Raw genomic sequence first — 22970 nt, 5'->3', positions numbered from 1 at the left:
AAAAAAAGAGTCTGAGTCACTGCTGGAGATAAACTGTGGTAATAATAACACAAACAAAAGTTTAAACTCTAAAAGTTTATTTTTTTCCTTTGTCCTACAAATTTGACGAAGTATAACATAATGCTACGTTGTACATAGTACCCACTTGTGAAACATTTAGAGTCGTGTTTGTGTGTGTTTACCAAACCACCTGGTAAACGGTGTACGGACAGGTGTAGATTGACAGTAAGGCAACGGTGATCATGTTATAAAGATTGGAGCATGACATTAGACTTTTTAGGTAATTTGTTGTACGAGAAGTGTTTTTTTCTAGCGGTGACTTGACAGTTGCAATCACGTACAGCAAATCCCGACATTCACTTCAAGCTCCCTTAGTGGCAAGAATCCAATTATGATAATGATGACTTTCCTAGTTTCCTAGAACAATATGTGATTGAAAGTTGAGATGTAAGCTGGTAACAGGTTGTTTAAAACCCACCCGTTGCTCGCCGATCCCTGATTCGAGTTCAGTCAAATTATTCAGAGTGACTAGCAATTTTACCATTAGTACACATTTTGATGTGGCACTCTTAAATGTCACATTCTAGCCATTTATTAACATGGGTGAATTTCACAAATCATGCCAAATAAAATCTATTGGAAAATAAGAAATGATATTTTGCTTAACGAAAACAAAGCTTATTTTTAACACTATTATATGAGTTCTTACATTGTTTTTTATATTGTAATGAAAATCACACAAATTTTACATAATTATTGTTACTGTAATGCAAAAGATTTAGTTAAAATTGTATCATTTCTACAAATATTTCAAGTAAAAACATCGTGGTAGCATTACTACCTTTCATGTATGTTTATTTCAAATTAGTATTGTACTCTAATAATGTAAATAAGAATATGGCAATAATTATACTTAAAGCAAAATGTAATGTAAAGAAATGTGTTTAATTTTTTCATGAAAGTAACATACTTCAGATTATTCATGTAAAATATGATTTTTTTCCTTTTGATTTTAGAGGTGAAATGTATGAAAGCTTGTCTCTTCTACAGAATAAAACATTTTAAAAGATAATTGCCACTTTTTATTATACAATTGCGAGTTCATATCTCACTATTATAACTTTATTTCTCAAAATTGCGAGATATAAAGACTGACTTTTTCCCTCCAGAATTGCGAGTTTACTTCTCACAATTGTGAGTTTATAACACGCAATTGCGACTTTACATCCTGCAATTATGGCTTTATATCTCCCAATTGCGTGTTATAAACTCCCAATTGCGTGTGAGACGTGCAATTCTGAGAAAAAAGTAATTACTCAAAGTTTATTTATCGCAATTGTGAGTTTATATCTGACAATTCTTTCTAACAAACAATTGCGAGTTTATATCACGCAATTCTAAGATAAAATTTCAGATTTGCGAGATGTAAACACGCAATTGTGAGAAAAAAGACAGAATTGTGAGATAAAAAGTCGCAATAACCTTTTTTATTTTGTGGTAAATAAGCTTCCATAGAAATATTACCTGGACATCTTAGCATTGCCTTAGCATTTTTTGTGTGAATTTGTACTAATTGTGTCAAAAGAAAAAATCTTAAGAATAATAATCTGTTTTGGAAAATATGTCAAACTGAGCTGAAAGCTCAGCTGAAACATTTTTTGTAAACAAACACTCCAGGGTGCAAGCTTTGTAAGTGACTAGGCTAGGCTAGTGATGTTGTGCAGGCCAAAGATCTTCAGCAGTTTTCATATGCTCTAGAATAGATGTGATGAATCACCGTCTGTCCTCCTGCCAACAGACATCATAATTAAACTCACACCTGATGAAACCAGAGATCTCGTCTCCCTCCTGTAATCCCATCTGACCTTGAGCTTGTTTGTGAACCACCAATTACCTCAATCCAAAGATGGTGAAGCACAGCCGTGAGGCGCTGTTCTGCTCTACGAGTGTATTTGGGCTGTTGTCTGACAAAAACTGTACCTTGGACTTCAAAAAATAGATGTATTCAAAACTTATTGCTCAAAAGAAGCTGTCAAATGTGCTGTAATCCCTGTTTGGTGCAGAACAGCTGGTTTCATCTTGCTAATACCATGCCACTCTTGAAATTTCAAAGAGATTTGGCCAATTAGCCAAGTAGCCGTGAAATGATTGGTTAATGAGAAATCCTGAAATCTGATTGGCTGACAGTAATGTTCGTCTAGAGTAAGCAAGACATGAGAAGCTGATAACGGCTTCCTTGCAAACAAAAGCTATCATTTCTACTGACCTTTCTGAAAATGAATCGCCTCCCTGCTTTGTCATGTTCAAGGACTGTGTAATCATGTTTTCATTTCACCGGTCCGTTCAAAAACTAAAGTGAAATGAACTCATCCGATCAATATCAATAGAGTAAGTACCACTGAACAAACACTTCTTCAGACATCTCAAAACAACCTGACAAACATACATAATGAACTCTTTAGGGCATGAAACAAAATGTGGGGAATAAAAAAAGCGCAGTTTAACACGATTTGCTACCTCACTGATTCTTACAAATGAGAAAATGTCAATTCACAACAGTAATCAAAAAACGAACATTCACCGTACTATTTCATTTCACATCTTCACTGCAGAACCACCCACGACATGTGAGTTTTGATGTTTACTGCAAAAGGTCAACTTCTAGAGTCATGAGAGTGCTTGAATCATTTAGATTAGGTTTGTCGACTTCATTCATCACTCATCGCTTTCCCCGACTATGAATAAATAAACAGACACCGCACAGTTACAGAGAGTTTAATCCAGAAGAGCTCACGAAACGGGTACATAGGTCCCTCCTGGCTGAGTTCTGTGTCCGTCAAAGTCCAGCTCGCTCTGAAGTCTGGTTCTGTACTTCCACAAACCTCAGAATCTCTCGTTCCCCCACTTGTCCACTTCCGGCTGATTCTGGGTTGAGGTTCTGGGTTTGTCGAGGGGTTGAAAGATGTGCTCTTTGAGATTTGGACCACATGGAGAGGCTTGGGGCAGTCAGGCACCTGTGACATAAAGGTCCATGTGGCAGGGGCATGTACTACGTTTCCCATAATGCACTTCTTCACAGGGGGATTCCAACAGTTTGTCCTTACATTTGGTTGGTCTCTGTTGAAAAGGGAGCATAAAGAGTGATTAGAAGTAAATTGCAGGGTAAAAAAAAAAAGAAAATGTTGAAATACCTTTTAATAAGTACCAGAAACATTAAACAGTCTATCAATCTTTTGTTTTATAGCCTATATATATATATGTATATAAAGATAGAGATAGAAAGATGTTACTCCAGTCTTCACATGATCCTTTAGAAATCATTTTCATACTCTGAGTTATTATGTTGATTTATTTTCAATTATTATTGATGCTAATAATTAATAATGGTCCTTATTATTTTCTGGAATCGCTGATAACAGAAATATCAAAAGCTTTTTACAAAACGTCCAAAAACCTTTGTCACTTACACTCTCAGAAAAAAATAAAAGCTGTCACTGGGGCTGTACCTTTTAAAAGGGTACACTTTTGTACCCAAAGGCTACATATTGGTACCTTAGTGGTACATATTAGCACCTAAAATGTACATATTAGCACCTAAAATGTACATATTAGCACCTAAACTGTACATATTAACACCTAAAATGTACAAATTAGCACCTAAAATGTACAAATTAGCACCTAAAATGTACATATTAACACCTAAAATGTACATATCAACACTTAAAATGTACATATCAGCACCTAAAATGTACACAATAACACCTAAAATGTACATATTAGCACCTGAAATGTACATATTAACACCTAAAATATACATATTACCACTTAAAATGTACATATCAGCACCTAAAATGTACAAATTAGCACCTAAAATGTACATACTAACACCTAAAATATACATATTAGCACCTGAAATGTACATACTAGCACCTAAAATCTACAAATTAGCACCTAACATCTACAAATTAGCACCTAAAATGTACATACTAACACCTAAAATGTACATATTAACACCTGAAATGTTCATGCTAGCACCTAAAATTTACAAATTAGCACCTAAAATCTACAAATTAGCACCTAAAATGTACATATTAGCACCTGAAATGTACATACTAGCACCTAAAAAGTACATATTAGCACCTGAAATGTACATACTAGCACCTAAAATGTACATATTAGCACCTAATAATACTTATTAGCACCTGAAATTAGCACCTAAAAATTACACATTACCACCTGAAATGTACACATTAGCACTTGAAATGTACATACTAGCACCTAAAATGTATAGGACCTAAAATGGACAAAAGTTTTCCTTTTGAAAAGGTACAGCCCCAGTGACAGCTTTTGTACCTTTTTTCTGAGAGTGTATGATCAATTTAATGCATCCTTGCTTATTAAAATTGTCATTTTTTCGGCAAAGAAAACTGTTTTCAACATTGAAAATAATAAGAAATGTCCCTGATCAGATAGGGAGCCCTATGAGGATTTGAACCAAGGGGAAAATAAAATAAATTAGATTTGAAATTGTATTCACGTAGAAAATGTTAAATTGTAATAATATTTCTCAATATTTCTGTTTCGCTGGATCTTCGGCTCAAGCCGTCGCTGCTTCACCCACCTGACAGATAATTAGCTACCATATGGACTGTGTTTCCGGATTTATTGGGCAAAATAGACAAGCCACCTGACTGGAGGCGGACTTGATTTTTTTATAAATCATCTTATTACAAACACACACACACGCTTAGCCTTACACAGCCAGACCTTTGACTATCAGACCTAGAGCTGGCCATTTAAAGAGAAAGAGTCCATCTGATTGATATGTAAAGTGTTTTTATTGCTCTATATGACATTTAGAGGCAAATTTATTTGAAATTGCACAAGATGCAAAATAAAATGTGAATGCAATTCATTTTTGAGTGCAATATGTGCAGACGTTTCGTCTTTTTATGTAACTCGCAAAACCTCCTCGGTGTGTGTCTATCTGAAGAGGTGGACAGCAGAAATGTCGCACTATGGCTGTGTTTGGTTCAGCTCTTGGAGCACATGGACATGACAAGTGCAGGTTTCATTGCACGCTCTTTAAGAAATCTGCCCACAGAACAAGAGAGAGAGACAGTGAGTTGGCAGACCTTCTCTAATAATACACCATGTGCTGCCTGAGTTCTTTCTCTAAATCCAGGCCACGTCTCTGGTGTGAAATAGACATATGTACCCCTGACCAGACCGGGGCAGAGAGTAAGCTGGGAGATCAGTCCCAGAGCAGCAGGAGACTGAGAGGTTAGCCTGTGCTAACATTAGCACAACATTAACCCAGAACTTCCGTCTCTGTACAGCGCAACATTACCACCTCTTCAAAATAGGTTTGGGAATTGTAATGAATTGAGATTCATTAAAAGAGCCTAGGAATCATTAGCGCCGGACTGCATGGTTGCGGTGTATGTTCGTTTTTCACAAATATCATTCGCTCAGAAATTGGACAGCACTGGTTGCACGGTATTTCTGTGATTCGATTAAAAGAACCGGCTCCCTCAGGAATCGGACTCCACCGATTACAATGTATGTTTGTGATTCACTCAAAACAGATGGGTCATACGAGTCATTCTCTCTGGAACTGGACATCACTGGTCACGCCGTATGTTTGTGATTCGCTCAAAAGAGTCGGGTCATACGAGTCATTCTCTCTGGAATTGGACATCACTGGTCACGCTGTATGTTTGTGATTCACTCAAAAGAGTCGGGTCATACGAGTCATTCTCTCTGGAATTGGACATCACTGGTCACGCTGTATGTTTGTGATTCACTCAAAAGAGTCGGGTCATACGAGTCATTCTCTCTGGAATTGGACATCACTGGTCACGCCGTATGTTTGTGATTCACTCAAAAGAGTCGGGTCGTACGAGTCATTCTCTCTGGAATTGGACATCACTGGTCACGCCGTATGTTTGTGATTCACTCAAAAGAGTCGGGTCATACGAGTCATTCTCTCTGGAATTGGACATCACTGGTCACGCCGTATGTTTGTGATTCACTCAAAAGAGTCGGGTCATACGAGTCATTCTCTCTGGAATTGGACATCACTGGTCACGCTGTATGTTTGTGATTCACTCAAAAGAGCTGGGTCATATGAGTCATTCTCTCTGGAATTGGACATCACTGGTCACGCTGTATGTTTGTGATTCACTCAAAAGAGTCGGGTCATACGAGTCATTCTCTCTGGAATTGGACATCACTGGTCACGCTGTATGTTTGTGATTCACTCAAAAGAGTCGGGTCATACGAGTCATTCCCTTTGGAATTGGACATCACTGGTCACGCTGTATGTTTGGAATTCACTCAAAAGAGTCAGGTCATATGAGTCATTCTCTCTGGAATTGGACATCACTGGTCACGCTGTATGTTTGTGATTCACTCAAAAGAGTCAGGTCATATGAGTCATTCTCGAATTGGACATCACTGGTCATGGTGTATGTTTGTGATTCACTCAAAAGAGCCGGGTCATACGAGTCATTCTCTCTGGAATTGGACATCACTGGTCACGCTGTATGTTTGTGATTCACTCAAAAGAGCCGGGTCATATGAGTCATTCTCTCTGGAATTGGACATCACTGGTCACGCTGTATGTTTGTGATTCACTCAAAAGAGTCGGGTCATACGAGTCATACTCTCTGGAATTGGACATCACTGGTCACGCTGTATGTTTGTGATTCACTCAAAAGAGTCGGGTCATACGAGTCATTCCCTTTGGAATTGGACATCACTGGTCACGCTGTATGTTTGGGATTCACTCAAAAGAGTCAGGTCATATGAGTCATTCTCTCTGGAATTGGACATCACTGGTCACGCTGTATGTTTGTGATTCACTCAAAAGAGTCGGGTCATACGAGTCATTCTCGAATTGGACATCACTGGTCATGGTGTATGTTTGTGATTCACTCAAAAGAGCCGGGTCATAAGAGTCATTCTCTCTGGAATTGGACATCACTGGTCACGCTGTTTGTTTGTGATTCACTCAAAAGAGTCGGGTCATAAGAGTCATTCCCTCTGGAATTGAACATCACTGGTCACGCTGTATGTTTGTGATTCACTCAAAAGAGTCAGGTCATATGAGTCATTCTCTCTGGAATTGGACATCACTGGTCACGCTGTATGTTTGTGATTCACTCAAAAGAGTCGGGTCATAAGAGTCATTCTCTCTGGAATTGGACATCACTGGTCACGCTGTATGTTTGTGATTTACTCAAAATAAATGACTCACACAAGAGTCATCAGCGCAGGTCTTGGAATTCACTGGTCACACTGTATGTTTGTGATTCACTCAAAAGAGTCAGGTGATAAGAGTCATTCTCTCTGGAACTGGACATCACTGGTCACGCTGTATGTTTATGATTCACTCAAAAGAGTCAGGTGATAAGAGTCATTCTCTCTGGAATTGGACATCACTGGTCACGCTGTATGTTTATGATTCACTCAAAAGAGTCAGTTGATAAGAGTCATTCTCTCTGGAATTGGACATCACTGGTCACGTTGTATGTTTGTGATTCACTCAAAAGAACCATGTCATAAAAATAATTCTCTCTGGAATCGAACTTCACTGGTCACATTATATTAGTGATTCGCTAAAAAGAACTGGCTCATTTGAGTCATTCTCTTGGAAATCAGACTTAAATGGTTGCAGTGTATGTTTGTGATTCGCTAAAAAGAGCTAGCTCATAAGAGTCATCTCTCAGCAATCTGAATTCACAAATCACTGAATGTTTGTCTCTAAAAATAACTCAGGAGTCGGACTGCACTGGTCGCATTGTATGTTTGTGATTCAGTCAAAACAACCAGGTCATAAGAGTCATTTTCTCGGGAATCTGACTTCAATGGTTGCACTGTATGTTTGTGATAAATTAAAAAGAAACAAGTCACAAGAATTATTAGCTTGGGAATTGGACTGGTTGCGGTAAAAAGATGACACTGTAAACAATTTCACCATATTTCACTGCAGGGTTTTAGTCGGCAGACGAACGCACATATCAGCTCCCAAATGTACTTTAAACACATAAATCTCCATTCTTTCTCATTGACAGCAAATAGATTAAACTGAAAGTGAATGGGGACATTTTCTCTCGAGGAACATTTGAGAGCAAAGTCAAAAGACCCCTGTAATCCCACATGTGCCATCTAGAGTTTCAGAAGAGATTTCCGCAATGTCCTAAAGGCAATAATGAACAACCTAGCAATAAATGTTTTCTCTAGTGTTTGACTACGTCCAAAAAACCATCATTCTGACATGCTGAGCAGCCAGGATCTAATCGCTAAAACCATCAATGTGTCTTAAGGGGCCACTGAAAAAATGTCTCTTAATAAAATGCGTCCTGTTTATAGCCTTTTAAAGCTGATTCCCATGCATGACGCGTCAGTCAAACCAGATGTTGCAAAGATCGTCCCCCAGGCTTCTGCCCCTCTCTAGATCACACAATACAAGAATCCGATGCCATTTAAAGACCCCTCCAGTGTTTTCTCAGGCCAGCAGGAGGGAAACTGCACGTAGCCCTCAAACAAACACAGTAAACGGGCAGAGCTGACCCATATAAATGGCTTCATGAATAGACCGTGAGCAGTAATTGAATTCACTTAGTTCTATTTTGGTCAGGGACCAAAGTCTTTTTCTTTTTTTCTGTTCTCCTCTCGACCCCATTCAGTAATTTCCCACAATGCTTTTGGGGAAGGGGCATTAAGGATGTCGACCATCCAACTCTGAGCCCACATGTGACATTTTCACTGTGGGCGGGGCCAGCACAACTGCATAAATAGAATTGAAGTGACTTGCTTTGTGTCAGATGTCATGATAGGTTAAACTCAAAGATTGTTGGAGTTGTGCCTGCTGTAAATCTCACACATGAAATCTCAGTGTCAGTCTCCCTCGTCTGTCTTGCGGCAGAGATTCAAAGTCTCCGCTTGGAGGTTGAAGCTTTCTGAGACTCCTGTGATTGTTAATGAGAGGGTTCGGCACCAACGACAGGCTTAATTAGATGGGTATTCACTCACACTAACGCGGCTACAGTGTCTTGCTGACACACTTGTGAACTGTAAGAGAATAGTGAATGCGTGCGTCCCTCTCGTCCTCAGAGAGCAGCACACCCACGGATAGTCACTGGATTTCACAGAGTTAGCGAGATTCATGCGATCGAATACTTGTTTGAGACGAACTTCAAGGAATAGCATCTGAGGGAAACCGTTAAAATGTCAAATAACAGCAAATGCTATTACTGAAGTCATAATTCATGATGAATATGCAAATAAGAATGTTAATAGTTCAGACCCAAAACTCTTTATTTGTCACAAATAATAAATTAAACTGTGTAAGTTTCCTATAAACCAGACAGAAAATGACAGGAGCTCTTTATTTTTTTATTTTCAAGAGTTTGTAGTGAAGTTTTTGTTTACTTTTTTAACATTTTTGACCTGGATATGTCAGAATCAAGGACAGCATTATAGCAACAGAAAAATGATTCTCGATTGTGGCCTAGTTCTGCTAGCAAACTGATCTGGGGTTTATTACGAAAAAAGGTATTTTTAAAGCGTTGGATCTGTAGCTCGGGATGATGATTATGCATCTGGTTCATGGCCAAATATGAGTAACCGCACGCGCCTCCCTTGAGAGGACACCCGTAAGTGTGAGGAGAATCCACTAGTGTGTTTGTGTCTGTTGAATTTAGCATGGATTGCAAAGGTTGTGAGGGTTATGAAATAGTGTGTTTAAGAATATTCCCAAGTTGAGTAAGTTAAGCTCAATCCATTATAATAATTTTGACCCCCCTCTCATTTTCTTAAAAAAGCAAAAAGGAGGTTGAAATGAAGTAAATAAATATGATTTATGGAGAGGCAAGACACTACAGGCAAAATCAATCAATAATTTTTGAGATTTTGGGCTATATTGCTTCCATAACACTTCTGTCGCACTGGTGGAAAGAAAACATTCAAAAAAAGCCTAGACATTTAAGTGTTTATTTAATTGCACTTTGTGTATTTGCATCTGTAGGTTTCAATTGCAATACATATATTTAAAGGCTTTTTTCTTAAATTAGGTTTTTCTCAGAAAACTTAACTTCCGAAGCACTTAAATACACCATTTTTTTGAAAATGTATTCCTATATTCTAGAGTGTTTTCTTCATTTATTTACAGCATTTTAATCCTAAAAACATGTTGACTTTTTTGTCTTTCTGTTGCTAGTATTTTCTGATTTGAGTGATATTAAAATACCTTATGTAAAAACTTTTAATATCACAACAAAATTAAACAAGAATTTTGAACCTGGCTTTATTCAATATTCAGATGTCTCGAAATACATGCAAATTAGTGCATAATTCATTTGCACACATAATATTTGAATTTTCTTCATGAATAGTGATTAACTATCCAACTGGGGGAGTATGGTGATATCCATTAGTTATTTTTTTTTAATGTCATCCTCACTTGCAGTGTCTTTCTTTAAAAGCAGAAATAAGGGTTTTAAAGAAATTATAGGACCCACAATTAAAGGGTTAGTTCACCCAGAAATGAAAATTCTATCAGTATTTACTCACCCTCATGTTGTTCCAACCCCGTAAGACCTTCGTTCATCTTCAGAACACAAATTAAGATATTTTTGATGAAATCTGAGAGCTGGATCACTCCTCCAAACTAGTTCATTGGCTTCTTCAGGGATTGAAACTTTCCGTCTTCAAAAAGTTATTAAACACATCGTTAAAATAGTCAAAGTGACTACAGTGGCTCAATATTAACTTTATCAAGCGACGAGAACACTTTTTGTGCGCAAAAAAACAACAACAAAAATAACGACTTTATTTCAACTATTCACTTCCTTCTCTATGGGCCTGTAGTCTGTTAACATACTGTAGTGTGAGAGCGTAGAGCTACGTCACGTAGGCTCACTATTGGCCGACGCTGGTCATGTGTGTGATGCATGTAATGTACAACAACAGATCATACGCTGTTAAACTAGTAACCTGACTAGAGGCAGACAGAGAAGTAAATGAATAGTTGAAATAAATATTTTTGTTGTTTTTTGTGCACAATAAGTGTTCTCGTCGTTTGATAAAGTTAAGATTGAGCCACTGTAGTCACTTGGACTATTTTAACGATGTCTTTAATAACTTTTCGAGGACGGCAAGTATCAATCCCTCAAGAAGCCTGTGGACTAGTATGCAGGAGTGATCCAGCTCTCAGATATCATCAAAAATATCTTAATTTGTGTTCTGAAGATGAACGAAGGTCTTACGGGGTTGGAACAACATGAGGGTGAGTAAATACTGACAGAATTTGCATTTCTGGGTGAACTAACCCTTTAAATTGTGCATTACTTGAATAACTTAAATCATTTTTACAGTCATTTTAGGGTGTTAGGCTTTATGGTGTTGTAACAAAGTTGTTGGGAGGTTTGGATTAGTAGGCAATTTTTTTTTTACAGTAAAATCATGTTTATTTTATTTTAATAGTAATGCTCGATTCACTTCCATTGTAAGCCTCAGATTTTTGCCAATCTCACACCAATCTATTTTCGTCTTTCTTTAGTGTGTAATGTTGCCGTTTGAGCATGAAAAAGGTCTGCAAAGTTAGAAAGCACAATGTCACTTTAGTGGGAGTTATTCTCTATAGGCCTATCAGTGTCCCTGTTTCTGAACTCCCGTTGTAGTCTTGAGTTTACAAACGCATTACACTATTCCTCACCCAAGTAGTTGAAATGAACGGAATTTTGATGAACGAGTTCAAACAGGAGAGTCAAGAATGCGCATCACAAAACAGAGCAAGGTGAGCATTTGTGCTTATAAAACTTAAACTTTGTCATTTATTTTTGAAATGACTGATCGATTGAATTTGAATGATTCTGATTCCGATTCTGATTCCTCGTTTCGATTCCGGTTCCTAACGATTCTCGATTCCGATTCTTTTAAGAGGCAGGGTCAAAAAAGTTTAGCTAACCTTGCTAACCAATGGCTTTTCTGAAAGAAATAATCCTTTCTGAAGGAAATACTCCTGTAAAAATACTTTTGTAAAAAAAACTCCTTTTGTCACAAATTTTGCATTTTGCCGAGATTTCGTTATTTTTAAAGAAGTGAAGCCACACTTTGGATCGCCGACGTAAGCTACTCATGTTCGACTCGCGCGGTTATGCCAACACTTCCGGTAGACGCTTCTTCGTTGGTGTTGTTCAGCGGTTTCTTCTTCCGCTCGGCGGACTGTGAATATCGAAACTAGGAATCGAAATTTTAACTTTTGAACGATTCCGGGAAAAACGAAAAGTTAGTCTCGGTTCCAATCGATACTCGATTCTCGATACCCAACCCTACTGGAATCATTTGGACCTTGAAACTGTTGGGGTCCATTATATGGAGAAAAATCCTGGAATATTTTCATCAAAAGCCTTAATTTCTTTTCGACTGAAGAAAAACTGCTCCTTTAAGCTGCGGTGTGTTTCACTCACCAGGCCGTCGTCGTGTTGTGCGTGGTTTGTGTTGGACTCGACGTGTCTCCCGTCAGGCTGTGTCTGGCCTGACTGCAGCCGTGTTGATGTGTCTCTTGAGGTTGTGTTGGAGCTGCGGGTTGAGCGGTCTGTCCGTCCCCGTGCCACTGAGTGCGGGCCTGTTTCAGCCAGCGGCCCCCCAGCCCACACTTCTCCAGATACACCCGGCACACCTCATAGTTCATGGCCGAGTAATACAGGAAATCAATTGCCAGCAGCACCATTACGAAGAATCCATAGATCCACACGCCGATTAAAGCGGAGTAATTGCTGCGACAGAGAAAAAAGTAGATGCACTTAATGTTTTATGTGGCCATAAACAAGCATTTTTATGATACACAGTATCAAAAAGCCTTGAGGAATGGATGGAAACACTTTAGCAGCGCTAGTGGTCTTATAAAAGTTAAAGCACTTTAATAAATTCAAACTTGATTAGTGTTATAGGCATTGAGTGTTAAACGGATACTCTACTCTTTTGGGAAATAGGCTCATTTTACAACTCCCTCAGAATTAAACCGTTGAGTTTTACCGTTTTCGAATCCATTCAGCCGATTTTCTGATATTTGGAAGAATATCAGTAACCAGACAGTTTCTGGTCTATGGAAGAAGTCAATGGGACCAGAAACTGTCTGGTTACTGATATTCTTCCAAATATCAGAAACTCGGCTGAATGGATTCGAAAACGGTAAAACTCAACTGTTTAACTCTGGGGAGTTGTAAAATGAACCCATTTCCAAAAAAAGGTGGAGTATCCCTTTAATAAAGTGTTTTACAGTTCCTTCTGAAGAAAATCTCGTGCACAGACTGAAAGAAAACGACAGTAAAGGCAATAGCAGAACTTCCACTTTGATGAAGCACAGGCCTTACGCTGTCAGACAAGGCCACAACTGACAGGGACAATCTTGAGGTCTTCATAATATATGGTGTTATTAGGGGAACAGATGTGTGTGTGATATCTCAGTGTGTGTGTGTGATATCAGAACTCTTTGATGCTGGTACCCAGAGTCCAACATCAGACCTCGCCGGAATGGGAAGTAAACAGGATTGAGCAAGAATTACTGGCTAACATTTTAAGCAAATAATAAATATGATAGTTGAATCCTCACTTTAATATTTGATGTAAAACAAATCAAAGAGATCCAAACAGTAAGTTTGGAAAATATCTTTTTTTTTTTTTTCATTGTTGCAACTCCAGAAAAAACTGGTGACATACTACTGCCAAAATAGATTTATGAAGAAGAAAATCTATGTGGGTCGCAATGTTTTTATTAAAATGATCGGCTTGTCTATTATTTGATGCAAAATGTCCCGCACTATTTCTCTACAAATATTAAAAAACAACAAACAAGTAACAGGATTTAAATAATATTTATATAAAATGTTAATATTATTATATTAAATATACATTATTAATTAAGCTATTATGATTTATTGAGTTGTGATTATTATGAATGTTAAATGTTTGATATTTTATTAATAATAATCGTAATATTTTCTAAATGACAAATATTTGAATATTTTACCTTTTCTGTGACAATATTTATATCAACATACTACTATTATTATATTAAATAATAATTTAATCAAGCTATTATGATTTGAGTTGTGATTATTAATCAGAGTCAAAAAATTATCATGATTACGTAATCACATGTAATCACAACATTTTTTTCTTTTGTCAAAGCAACTTAATATAATTTATGTAGTTCAGATAACATAATATTTTGAGTTTCTGATGATTAAATCAATCTCCTTCATTGTACTAACTCAATTTTTCCATTTCAATGAACTTAAAATTTTATGGCAACCAGGTTACTTCATTTTTTAAGTTAAACCAACAATATATTTTTTACAGTGTTAATAATAATAATAATAAAATGTTTTCTATATGACAATTTTTTTTAAATGTCTTACTTTTTCTCTGACAGTAGTTATATAAAAATATAAAAATGATTAATATTATTATATTTGATATTAATTTAAGCCATTATGATTCGAGTTGGGATTATTCATTATTATAGATTATTATTAATTTAATAATTTATTTCATATAATAATAATAATAATAATAATAAAAGACTTTTCTACATTAAACATTTTATTTCTATGTTGACAAACAGTGCAGGCCATTGTGTCACTATTGGTGTGAAATTATTGGTCTAAATAATATTAATTCTTATAATATGCAAAGTAAAGTTATGTTATTTCTTAAAGATGCTTCACATTTTTATACCAGCTTTAAACTATATTTTGATATCACGTTTATTTATATGTGTGTGCGATTATGGCCCAGAATTAAAATACTCAGTCTTACCATCATATGTGTGTGTGTGTGTGTGTGTGTGTGTGTGGGGGGGGGGGGGGGGGGGTGTGATTTAGGGCCGTAACCACACACACTTATCAGTTATGACAGTGGTGTGGTGTTATTTCATACTAGCCAGATGCACAATAACTCAAATCTGCAACAGACATGCCTCTATATGCCAAAGCCTTATATGTCCAAGGCTGCTGGTTTGTGCTTCTGAGACTCAGTGAGGGTGATTTAACCTCAGGCCGTCAGTAAATATCACTGGCTGAATCCTGCTGACCACAGATGAGAATGAAATGACTTCCCACCAGGACATCCGTCCTCTCAGTAAGTCGCCGCCTGCCTTTGCACCTTTCCACTTCATTAGCTGTCATGAGACCGTCTCAGAGGGACAATATGAGGCTGCTATGATCTGGGAGCAGTTCATATTTTCAGTTAATATTTGATGAGAAGGGAAGCGTTTCATAGCGTTAGAAAGTAAACAGAGCAGGTGTGACCTCTGGCCATAAAACTCATTTGGCTTTTACAATAGGCCTACTCTTTCAAGATATCGCTCACCTCTGAAACTACTTTGTAATCAAGGATGCAACCAGGCTTTTAGTGTCATCATAAAGTCCAGGATCACAGTATTGATTTATAAGTTATTACTTGATGCACATTTTCCCATGTCTAATAATCTGGTTCAACAGCGTGTGTGTAGTTGAATGCAGGAGACTCACTTGTGAGCGTATCCGTCCGGTGAGGTGGTCAGGTTGACCTGCATGACTGTCTGGAACTCGGTCTCGTTGCAGCAGTATTTGAAGGCTGTGTTGTTATGGTGACAGCAGAACATGTACGTCTTGTTGTCCGAGAGACGAGGACAGTGGAAGCCGAAGTGGTAGCGCTCCTTATGGTCGAAGTAAGGCTCACACACTCGAAAGTGAGCAGAGAGAGCTGCACGAAAAGACATTGATAAACATGTGGTGTTAGATTGTAAATTAATTAGCAGTTACGACAAAAGAGACTAGCTATTTACTTTGCTATTAAATTTGATGTTCTCCCCCATCAAATTTTGAATTTCGTAGATGTGATTTCCTGCATTCTGGTGTATTTTTTGCCACTTAATACCAATGGTCTAAAAATACAATGTTAATTGAAGTGCCATGTAGAAAATGAAATGCATCAGTCTCGTGATCTTTGAAATTAAGAGCTTCAACCCATGAACTGCTCGTTAAACAAAGATAAAGTATTGATTTGTTCCAGGACAATAAAGAGGGCTCAAACATCTTTTTTAATTATGAGAGTCTCAGTCTACATTACATTACCAATGGTGTTTTAGGATGCCAAACAATTATTATAATAATGTAACAATGATTTCTATAATTATTCCTATGACGTAAAATCCATATAGCCTATAAATGTAGGTGTATACTATATAAATGAAAATGAATATTTCAAAAGTAGTCTACATTACACTATAATATAGGAAAATTAAAATACTTTAGTCCTCATTTCTACACTTGCAAGAAATAAATCCTTGAGCTTTTATTTAGGAGAAAACACCAGATGACCATGAAGATCGCGTGAGCAAAGTGCACACGTTTCTCTAAATACCCAGCAAAAACAGAATGCCTATTCTTAAAGTCTTGTGGTGTTTTATGAAGGCAAATACAATATCATGGTTTCGATTTTAGTTCATTGGCAAAATATAACGCTAGAGACCTTCATGATAGTTAATACATTTTACATCTCATATGTTCGGCAAAAGGCGGATTCGAACTTGGGTCCGATTGCATCAATGCTCTTTCCCGACGAGCATTTTTTTTTTGTCTACTAACTAACCTGCGATTCAATAGATGTCATCATCATTGTATAGTCTACATGCTGTGGCCTACATGTCGTACTCAAGTTTATTATATCCACGTCTTACAGTGTGATTTGGATTGCCGAAAGCAGGCATATTTCACTTTTAAACCACTGATCTTCAGCTAAGTCTTTTAATTAATAAAATAGTGAATTACTGAATTTCATTTATAATTCACCCCTGATTTTATGACGCTCACCACATTTAGTGGACCTCTCAGAAATGAAAATGGAATCGAATGGTTTCTGAAGCATAAAAACGTGCTTGGAATAATTTCTCACTGATGCGGACCCACGCACAAAGGAAGTGCAACGAGGGTTGGTGGGTTTTTCACATGACAGTCGTAGTTCCGCTTCATTATTCATCGCCGTATTCAGAAAAGAGAGTGACAGCGAGCGAGGTCTGAGCGCTAACCCATGTTGACACGATTCACCCTGAACCACTCAGACTCAACAGCTCACAGACATCATGCTATAGAAATAGCACTTTTCTTTCCGGTCAGCACCACATATGCACTTGTATTGAATTTAAATCACTTCAGCCTAATTAGCTCGGATTCATTCGGTTTCTATAATGAATCTGCACTTGTGTAGATAAAATACAATGTTCTTCAGTTTCAGTTCAAGTTTCCATTCTTTCAGGCTTTACCAGATTTAATTAGACAAATGTGAGAGGAAAAATAACTAGAGCTAAAGCTTCAAAAGTAATTTAAACGGAGCTGCAAATTATGAGGGTTTTGACATGGTTTAATTAAGCCTTGAAGGAAGACAACACAAAAGCCTGAGAGTCATAAACGTTTAATGTAGCGCATAATAAACCTTTCCATACAATGTTTTAGTAATTAAAGTTTAGTTGCAAGTTGGTAAGAAGAAGAATATTTTCCCCTGATGCCAAATCGATGCTCACAAACAGAAGCTGTGATAGTCTGAGGTGTCAGTGGCAACCAAATACCCTCACAGTATGAACAAAAACAAAAGTGCTGTCATCATTATTATTTCTTTTTACTTTGTTTTAAATTTCGCGTCATGTTAAAAGCACATCCAAAAAATCTTTAGTTCCAAAAAAGTGAACACTTTTAGTGAATATCTATTAGCGTTGAGGGCATTTGTATGCTCATGCACTTCCAAAATCCCCTAAAAATGCATTGAATATTGATTTAGCAATAAACAGCTAATTTACAATCTTTCTCTTCAGGGAAAAACGTGTTTGCTTGCATACTGTGTGTGTGACCGTGACTGTGTGTGTGTATGTATGTGTATATATATATATATATATATATATATATATACTGTATATTATGCATATATATACTGTATATATATATATATATATATATATATATATATATATATATATATATAAGCTGAATTTTAAGCATCATTACTCCAGTCTTCACTGTCACATGATTCTTAAGAAATCATGAAAATACTGTATGCTGATTTGATTTTTAAATGTCTTTACTGTCACTTTTGGTCAATTTAATGCACCCTTTCCAAAAAATGAATAAATAAATAAATAACAATAAATCAACTTTTAAAGAATAGTGGTACACAAACTTTCTATTTCAGATAAATGCTGTTCTTTTGAACTTTCTATTCATCAAATAATTGATAAATGAAGACTGGAGTAATAATGCTTAAAATTCAGTTTTAATCACAGGAATTCACAGGAATAAATGACATTTTAAAATATATTCGAACAGAAAACAATTATTTTAAATTGTAATAATATTGAAAAATTTAAAAAAAAAAGTTTTTACTGTACATTTGATTCAATAAATGCAGCCTGAGCAGAGGAGACTTCTTTCAAAAATATTACAAAATCTTACCGACCCCAAATAATACCACAGCATGCGTCTAAAGACTTGTGACACCATTGTCGTTTGCTTCATGGTGATTTTCTCCATGCTGTCCAAGACTTTAAACTCTCTGCAGGGAGAATGACTCACGCCCGTCTTAAATAATTAAAGAGGTTTTTAGATTTGATCCAGCTTTATGACCTCTAATCTCACACTATCCTGCCACCCGATCAATGTGAAAGCAGGAAGCTTCGGTCTCCCAGCGGTGAAGCTCAGTGAGACACACAGATGGACAATAGACGAGACAAATTGGACCGCTCAGAGATTCTGGGTAAAGAATGACCGCGGGCGAGCGGTACATCTGATAAGAGGATGTTTCTTTGTGTCCCACAGGTGGATTTTTATCACTTAAAAATAGGTTTTGACTTTGCTGTGGTCACTTTAAATCTGCCTTAAAGTTAAACTACGTTTTTAAAACAACAAATACACAAATATTTATGCTTTAATTTGACTTTATTTATTCATTTATTATTTAATTTGAAATTCATTTCAATGTTTTTTAAACTAAAGTTAATTTGTGTAAAAATTTTAATTTTTCTCAGTTAAATCACAGTAAATGCTTGCATGATTGTGTTGATTATAATTCCTAACTTTTGCTCAACTTGAACCTTCTTTTTCCTTTAATTTCACCTGTTTCTCCATAATTATGAATTTGTACATTTTAAAAACTACAAAAATCTACACAAACCAAAATTAAATGATAAATGAAAAATATTCAGTTTTCCCCTAATAAAGTTAAAAATTGCCCAGAATAAAGTCAATTTAAAATAAATTACAAATCAAAATAGTTGAAGAAACACATAAGGTTAGGTTCAGTTTTAGATGTTTCGCAGTGTTTCTGATGGCTCCGTTTGCTCCGATCAGCAGATGACGTTATAAACAGCCGTCTTACCTGTAGTAGACAGAACGAGGAAGATGATGGTCAGGATGTTGAAGGAGTGATGATTGGTGACACTCATCTTCTTGTCCTCCCTCAGGGGATGATGGAGACATGAAGCCTGACAGCTTCAGCTGCTTCCAGACGTCATCTTTATCTCCGACTTCTGTTCATGACTGTGACAGTTTGCCAGCACACCTGTAGTGGAAGAGGGCAGATGTTACGATCACGCCAACACATCTGTACGGTACGAATCACTTTATTTCCTCTGCTCCTATACATAGGCTTCATTTTAGTCCACCTAAACTAAAAAAAGATGCCAGGATTCTTTAGTATCTTTAAGTCATAAAGATGAGCGCACATGAACATTAGGATGTTTTCTCAGCTAACAAGGAACATTCCCTGAACTTTGGCTAACATAAGTTTCTTTCAAAGTTGTGAACAAACACTGTTACAGTCAGCACTGCAGTAAACGAGAGACAGAGACGAGATAATGGTTGCTTCAAAAATGATTCTCTTTGTTGTCTGAGGATGTGCTGCAGTCGTCACGGTAACTCCAATTACAGCTGAACTGTTCAGTGTAAACTCATTAATACGTTACAGCAATTTCAAAAAAACTATATATATATATATATATATATATATATATATATATATATATGTGTAATTTTGAATTTGGGGTTTTCATAAGCTGTAAGCCATAATCATCAAAATTATATCAAATAAAGGCTTGAAATATCTCACTTTGTATGTAATGAGTCTATATAATATATTAGTTTCACCTTTTAAGTTGAGTTACTGAAATAAATGAACAATGAATGCGTTTCACCTGAATAAACATTTAAACAGAAATAGACACGTGTGCACTGTAAACTCAGTTGGCAAAACTAAAAAAAATATATGAGTTAATCAGAATTTTTAAGGCGAGACACTACAGGTGAATAGGGGAACACATGAAACTATTTACACAAGTATATACTGTATATAAAATGAATTATATGTTTTTAAAATGTCTATGTTTAATTGTGCAAATTAGGCAATATCTCATTAAATATATGCAATTTTCCATATATTTTCTGTAGATATATATTCTCAGAAAATATGATAAAGCCAGGTGCAAAATTATTTTTTCATTTTGTTTACACACAAGGTGAAAAAAAAAAGTTTAGAGGGATTTCAGGATATATGCTTTCATTACCTAGGATTTAAACTTTACTGTCCATACCCTTAAAAAATCGATTTGTGCCATATTTATTTATTTTTTATTAAAATGTCACATAAATCAGGCCAGGAATGATTTATTAACAAATCCCTCTGACAATATCTTCCGAATACTCATTTTTTCCATTTCAATCAACTTAAAATTTTAAGAAAACCAGGTTACTTAATTTTTAAACCAACAATATTTTTTTACAGTGTGGAGAATGACAAAAAAACTCATTTTGAGAAAAAGGCATTTAAAGATTTAAGAAGGATTTTAATAAATAAATAATTTAATAACATGGGAGGCATAAGGCAATCAATGAATTAACATTGGCAGAGTACACCACTTGATGCGTCTGAGCGAATCACGTAAGCAGAAACCAGCAGTAGCCAATGAGGTTTCGTCATTAGCTTTCATTAGCATCACCCTTATGACATTCACGATTGGTTATAGAAAGGAAATGCCCATATTTGGGTTATACAGCGTTGTCCACGAGATTCAGAGCTTTCCAACGATACCGGTCATGACTGGCTTCAGTAAACAGACAGAACGCGGTGTGACGCGTTGGAATGCTACCTTCTTGGTAAATTCGGGAGAAATTTACTGCCGCAAGTAAACTAATTATAATAAAATAAAAATGTTTAATGTGTATTTTCAACGCTTTCTTTACAGCAGATTGAAAGAACACTAAAGGAGTAAACTAGCCTAAAATCTCAAAACTGATCACTGCATGAAAAATCGATGTTTTTGCCTGGCGTCTTGCCTAAAGTTAAGAAACTCAGTCTAAGCAGAACTCGCATATTTTTATTTTTTTGTATTTTAAATGCTCTTAACTTGAAATATTTGAGTAAGCTTGTTCATTCTTTAAACTTCAAATTATCATGTGATCTCAACCTAAATATTTTTAGTAGAGGAAACTTGGCTAGCTTTTTTTGACTAGCTAATTCACGAAATGCTAACATGCTGATTGGTAACAGTGCTTTGATAGCATTAGCATAAAATATCAATTGCTGAATGAGTACAGCAATATTGAACATCTAACATGTATTTCTTCTCAAACCAAGCTTGTGTTGCGCTCATCACCATGATGGTAAACTCCCCCAAATAACAGACCGAAACTAACAGAAACTCTTTTAGATTAGCATAGAAAAACATCAACACTTCTAAATCTCTCACAGTCACAGGTGTAAATTGGAAATTCTCAGGAGGACTTTAAAGCAGCCAAATTTGACCCTGCTTTGTTGCATTATGGGTGATGTAGTGTTTGTAATGTACGGGCACAGGAAGTCGTTCACTAGCGGCCATCTTGAACACTCATGCAGGTAGGATTGAAATGTGTGACTTCAATAGCCATGTTGAGTGATTTCCCTCATTCATCTTTCCACAAGTGTTCTTTTCACTGAAGCACATGCTCTTATAATAATATCTTCTATCTGTTATTGTTGTCACATCCATAGCAACATGCAATAAACCCACTCTATGAATGCTCCTCGTTCATCTAAAAGATTGTAACTTATATTTTAAAAGCACTCTGCTTTAAAACTCTGCAAAAAAGAGGTTTATAATGGCTTGTGTTCTGCATTAAACAGGAGTGATGATTGCTAAGACCAGTGCACAGTCTTTGGCATCTGAGAAGAATTGTGTGATTTTTTCTATTGTTTTAGAGCACAACAATCAGTGACATTTTAGACATTTCAAGTCGTTGGCGTATAGTCTTTGATTGTTATCACAGTCTGTGAAAAGGGTCCAATTGCACAGTGTGTGACTGGCTTTAGTGGGCTTTGGGTTTGTATTAAATTACCAGTCCTTTTATGGCTGATTTTGAGAGCGTTTTAAGTGGAATCAGTGTGGTTAATCTACATGCTGGGATTATTCATTTCGAGTCTGTGATGGATTTAATGTTTATTTTTGCAACTGTTTGGCAATTTTATCTCATTTGGGCTGATTGTGCTGCTCTCCAGGAGAAGGAAACCCTAGACAAATCCCAGACTTCTCTCAGTGTTTCGCTCTTTGTTTTCTGTGCATGCCGTTGTTCTGTGGATGAGGATGGATCTACAAAATATCCATGTGGAAGATGAGGTGTTAGTTCCTAAAACACTGTGGTTTAGTTGCTTCTGCTACATGTGTTTGTTTCTCCTCTTGATCTCAGTCACTTGAAGTGGAGTGGGATTCCCCAACAGTTTGACAACATGAGTTCATGCTTTAGAGTTTTGGTTTGTTTCATAGGTCTAATGTGCCGAATGACATGTAAGTGGCTCTCTTTAAAGTAGACTTGTGTGTATTTCAGTTTGTATCCCATTTTACTTCATTTTGCTGCTATTTACACACTGTAAAAAAAAATCATGATTTGTAATCACAACATTTT

The 22970-nt window shown here is 36.4% G+C and overlaps 1 protein-coding gene and 1 long non-coding RNA gene across 4 annotated transcripts in view; one reads left to right on the top strand and one right to left on the bottom strand.

The window, feature by feature from the left end:
• LOC120475376 (uncharacterized) overlaps positions 1 to 22970 on the top strand; it is a 69062-nt gene that overhangs the window by 1243 nt on the left and 44849 nt on the right. The window contains exon 2 of one of the 2 annotated variants that reach the window (XR_016150786.1): positions 19502 to 19648. This is a non-coding gene — a long non-coding RNA (uncharacterized LOC120475376). Of the gene's footprint in view, positions 1 to 19501; positions 19649 to 22970 lie in introns of those variants that run through there. The other variant, XR_016150785.1, reaches the window with a different exon arrangement.
• shisal1b (shisa like 1b) lies at positions 61 to 19548 on the bottom strand. Of its 2 annotated transcripts, XM_039666057.2 has the most exons (4): positions 19417 to 19548; positions 15543 to 15756; positions 12477 to 12785; positions 61 to 3117 (listed from the first exon to the last, which is right to left on the bottom strand). In XM_039666057.2, coding segments are annotated over exons 1-4 (591 nt in total). In that variant the 5' UTR covers positions 19484 to 19548; the 3' UTR covers positions 61 to 3116. The 2 variants fall into 2 exon arrangements, with proteins under 2 accessions (XP_039521991.2, XP_039521990.2); XM_039666056.2 differs by lacking the exon at positions 61 to 3117 and having other exon boundaries at positions 12473 to 12785.

Source organism: Pimephales promelas, chromosome 25 (genome assembly GCF_988280905.1).
Source record: "Pimephales promelas chromosome 25, fPimPro1.hap1.1, whole genome shotgun sequence".
NCBI lineage: Eukaryota > Metazoa > Chordata > Actinopteri > Cypriniformes > Leuciscidae > Pimephales > Pimephales promelas.
The sequence above is the reverse complement of the archived record's forward strand: the minus strand, read 5'-3'. Positions and strand labels throughout refer to the sequence as shown.

What these genes read in the sequence shown, in the direction of transcription:
- shisal1b (XM_039666056.2), bottom strand. Translation starts at nt 19,483, where the DNA reads ATGAGTGTCACCAATCATCACTCCTTCAACATCCTGACCATCATCTTC. An exon ending in CCTCGTTCTGTCTACTACAG is followed by an intron (nt 15,757 to 19,416) that starts GTAAGACGGCTG and finishes CTTTTCGTGCAG; the next exon opens with CTCTCTCTGCTCACTTTCGA. An exon ending in CCGGACGGATACGCTCACAA is followed by an intron (nt 12,786 to 15,542) that starts GTGAGTCTCCTG and finishes TCTCTGTCGCAG; the next exon opens with CAATTACTCCGCTTTAATCG.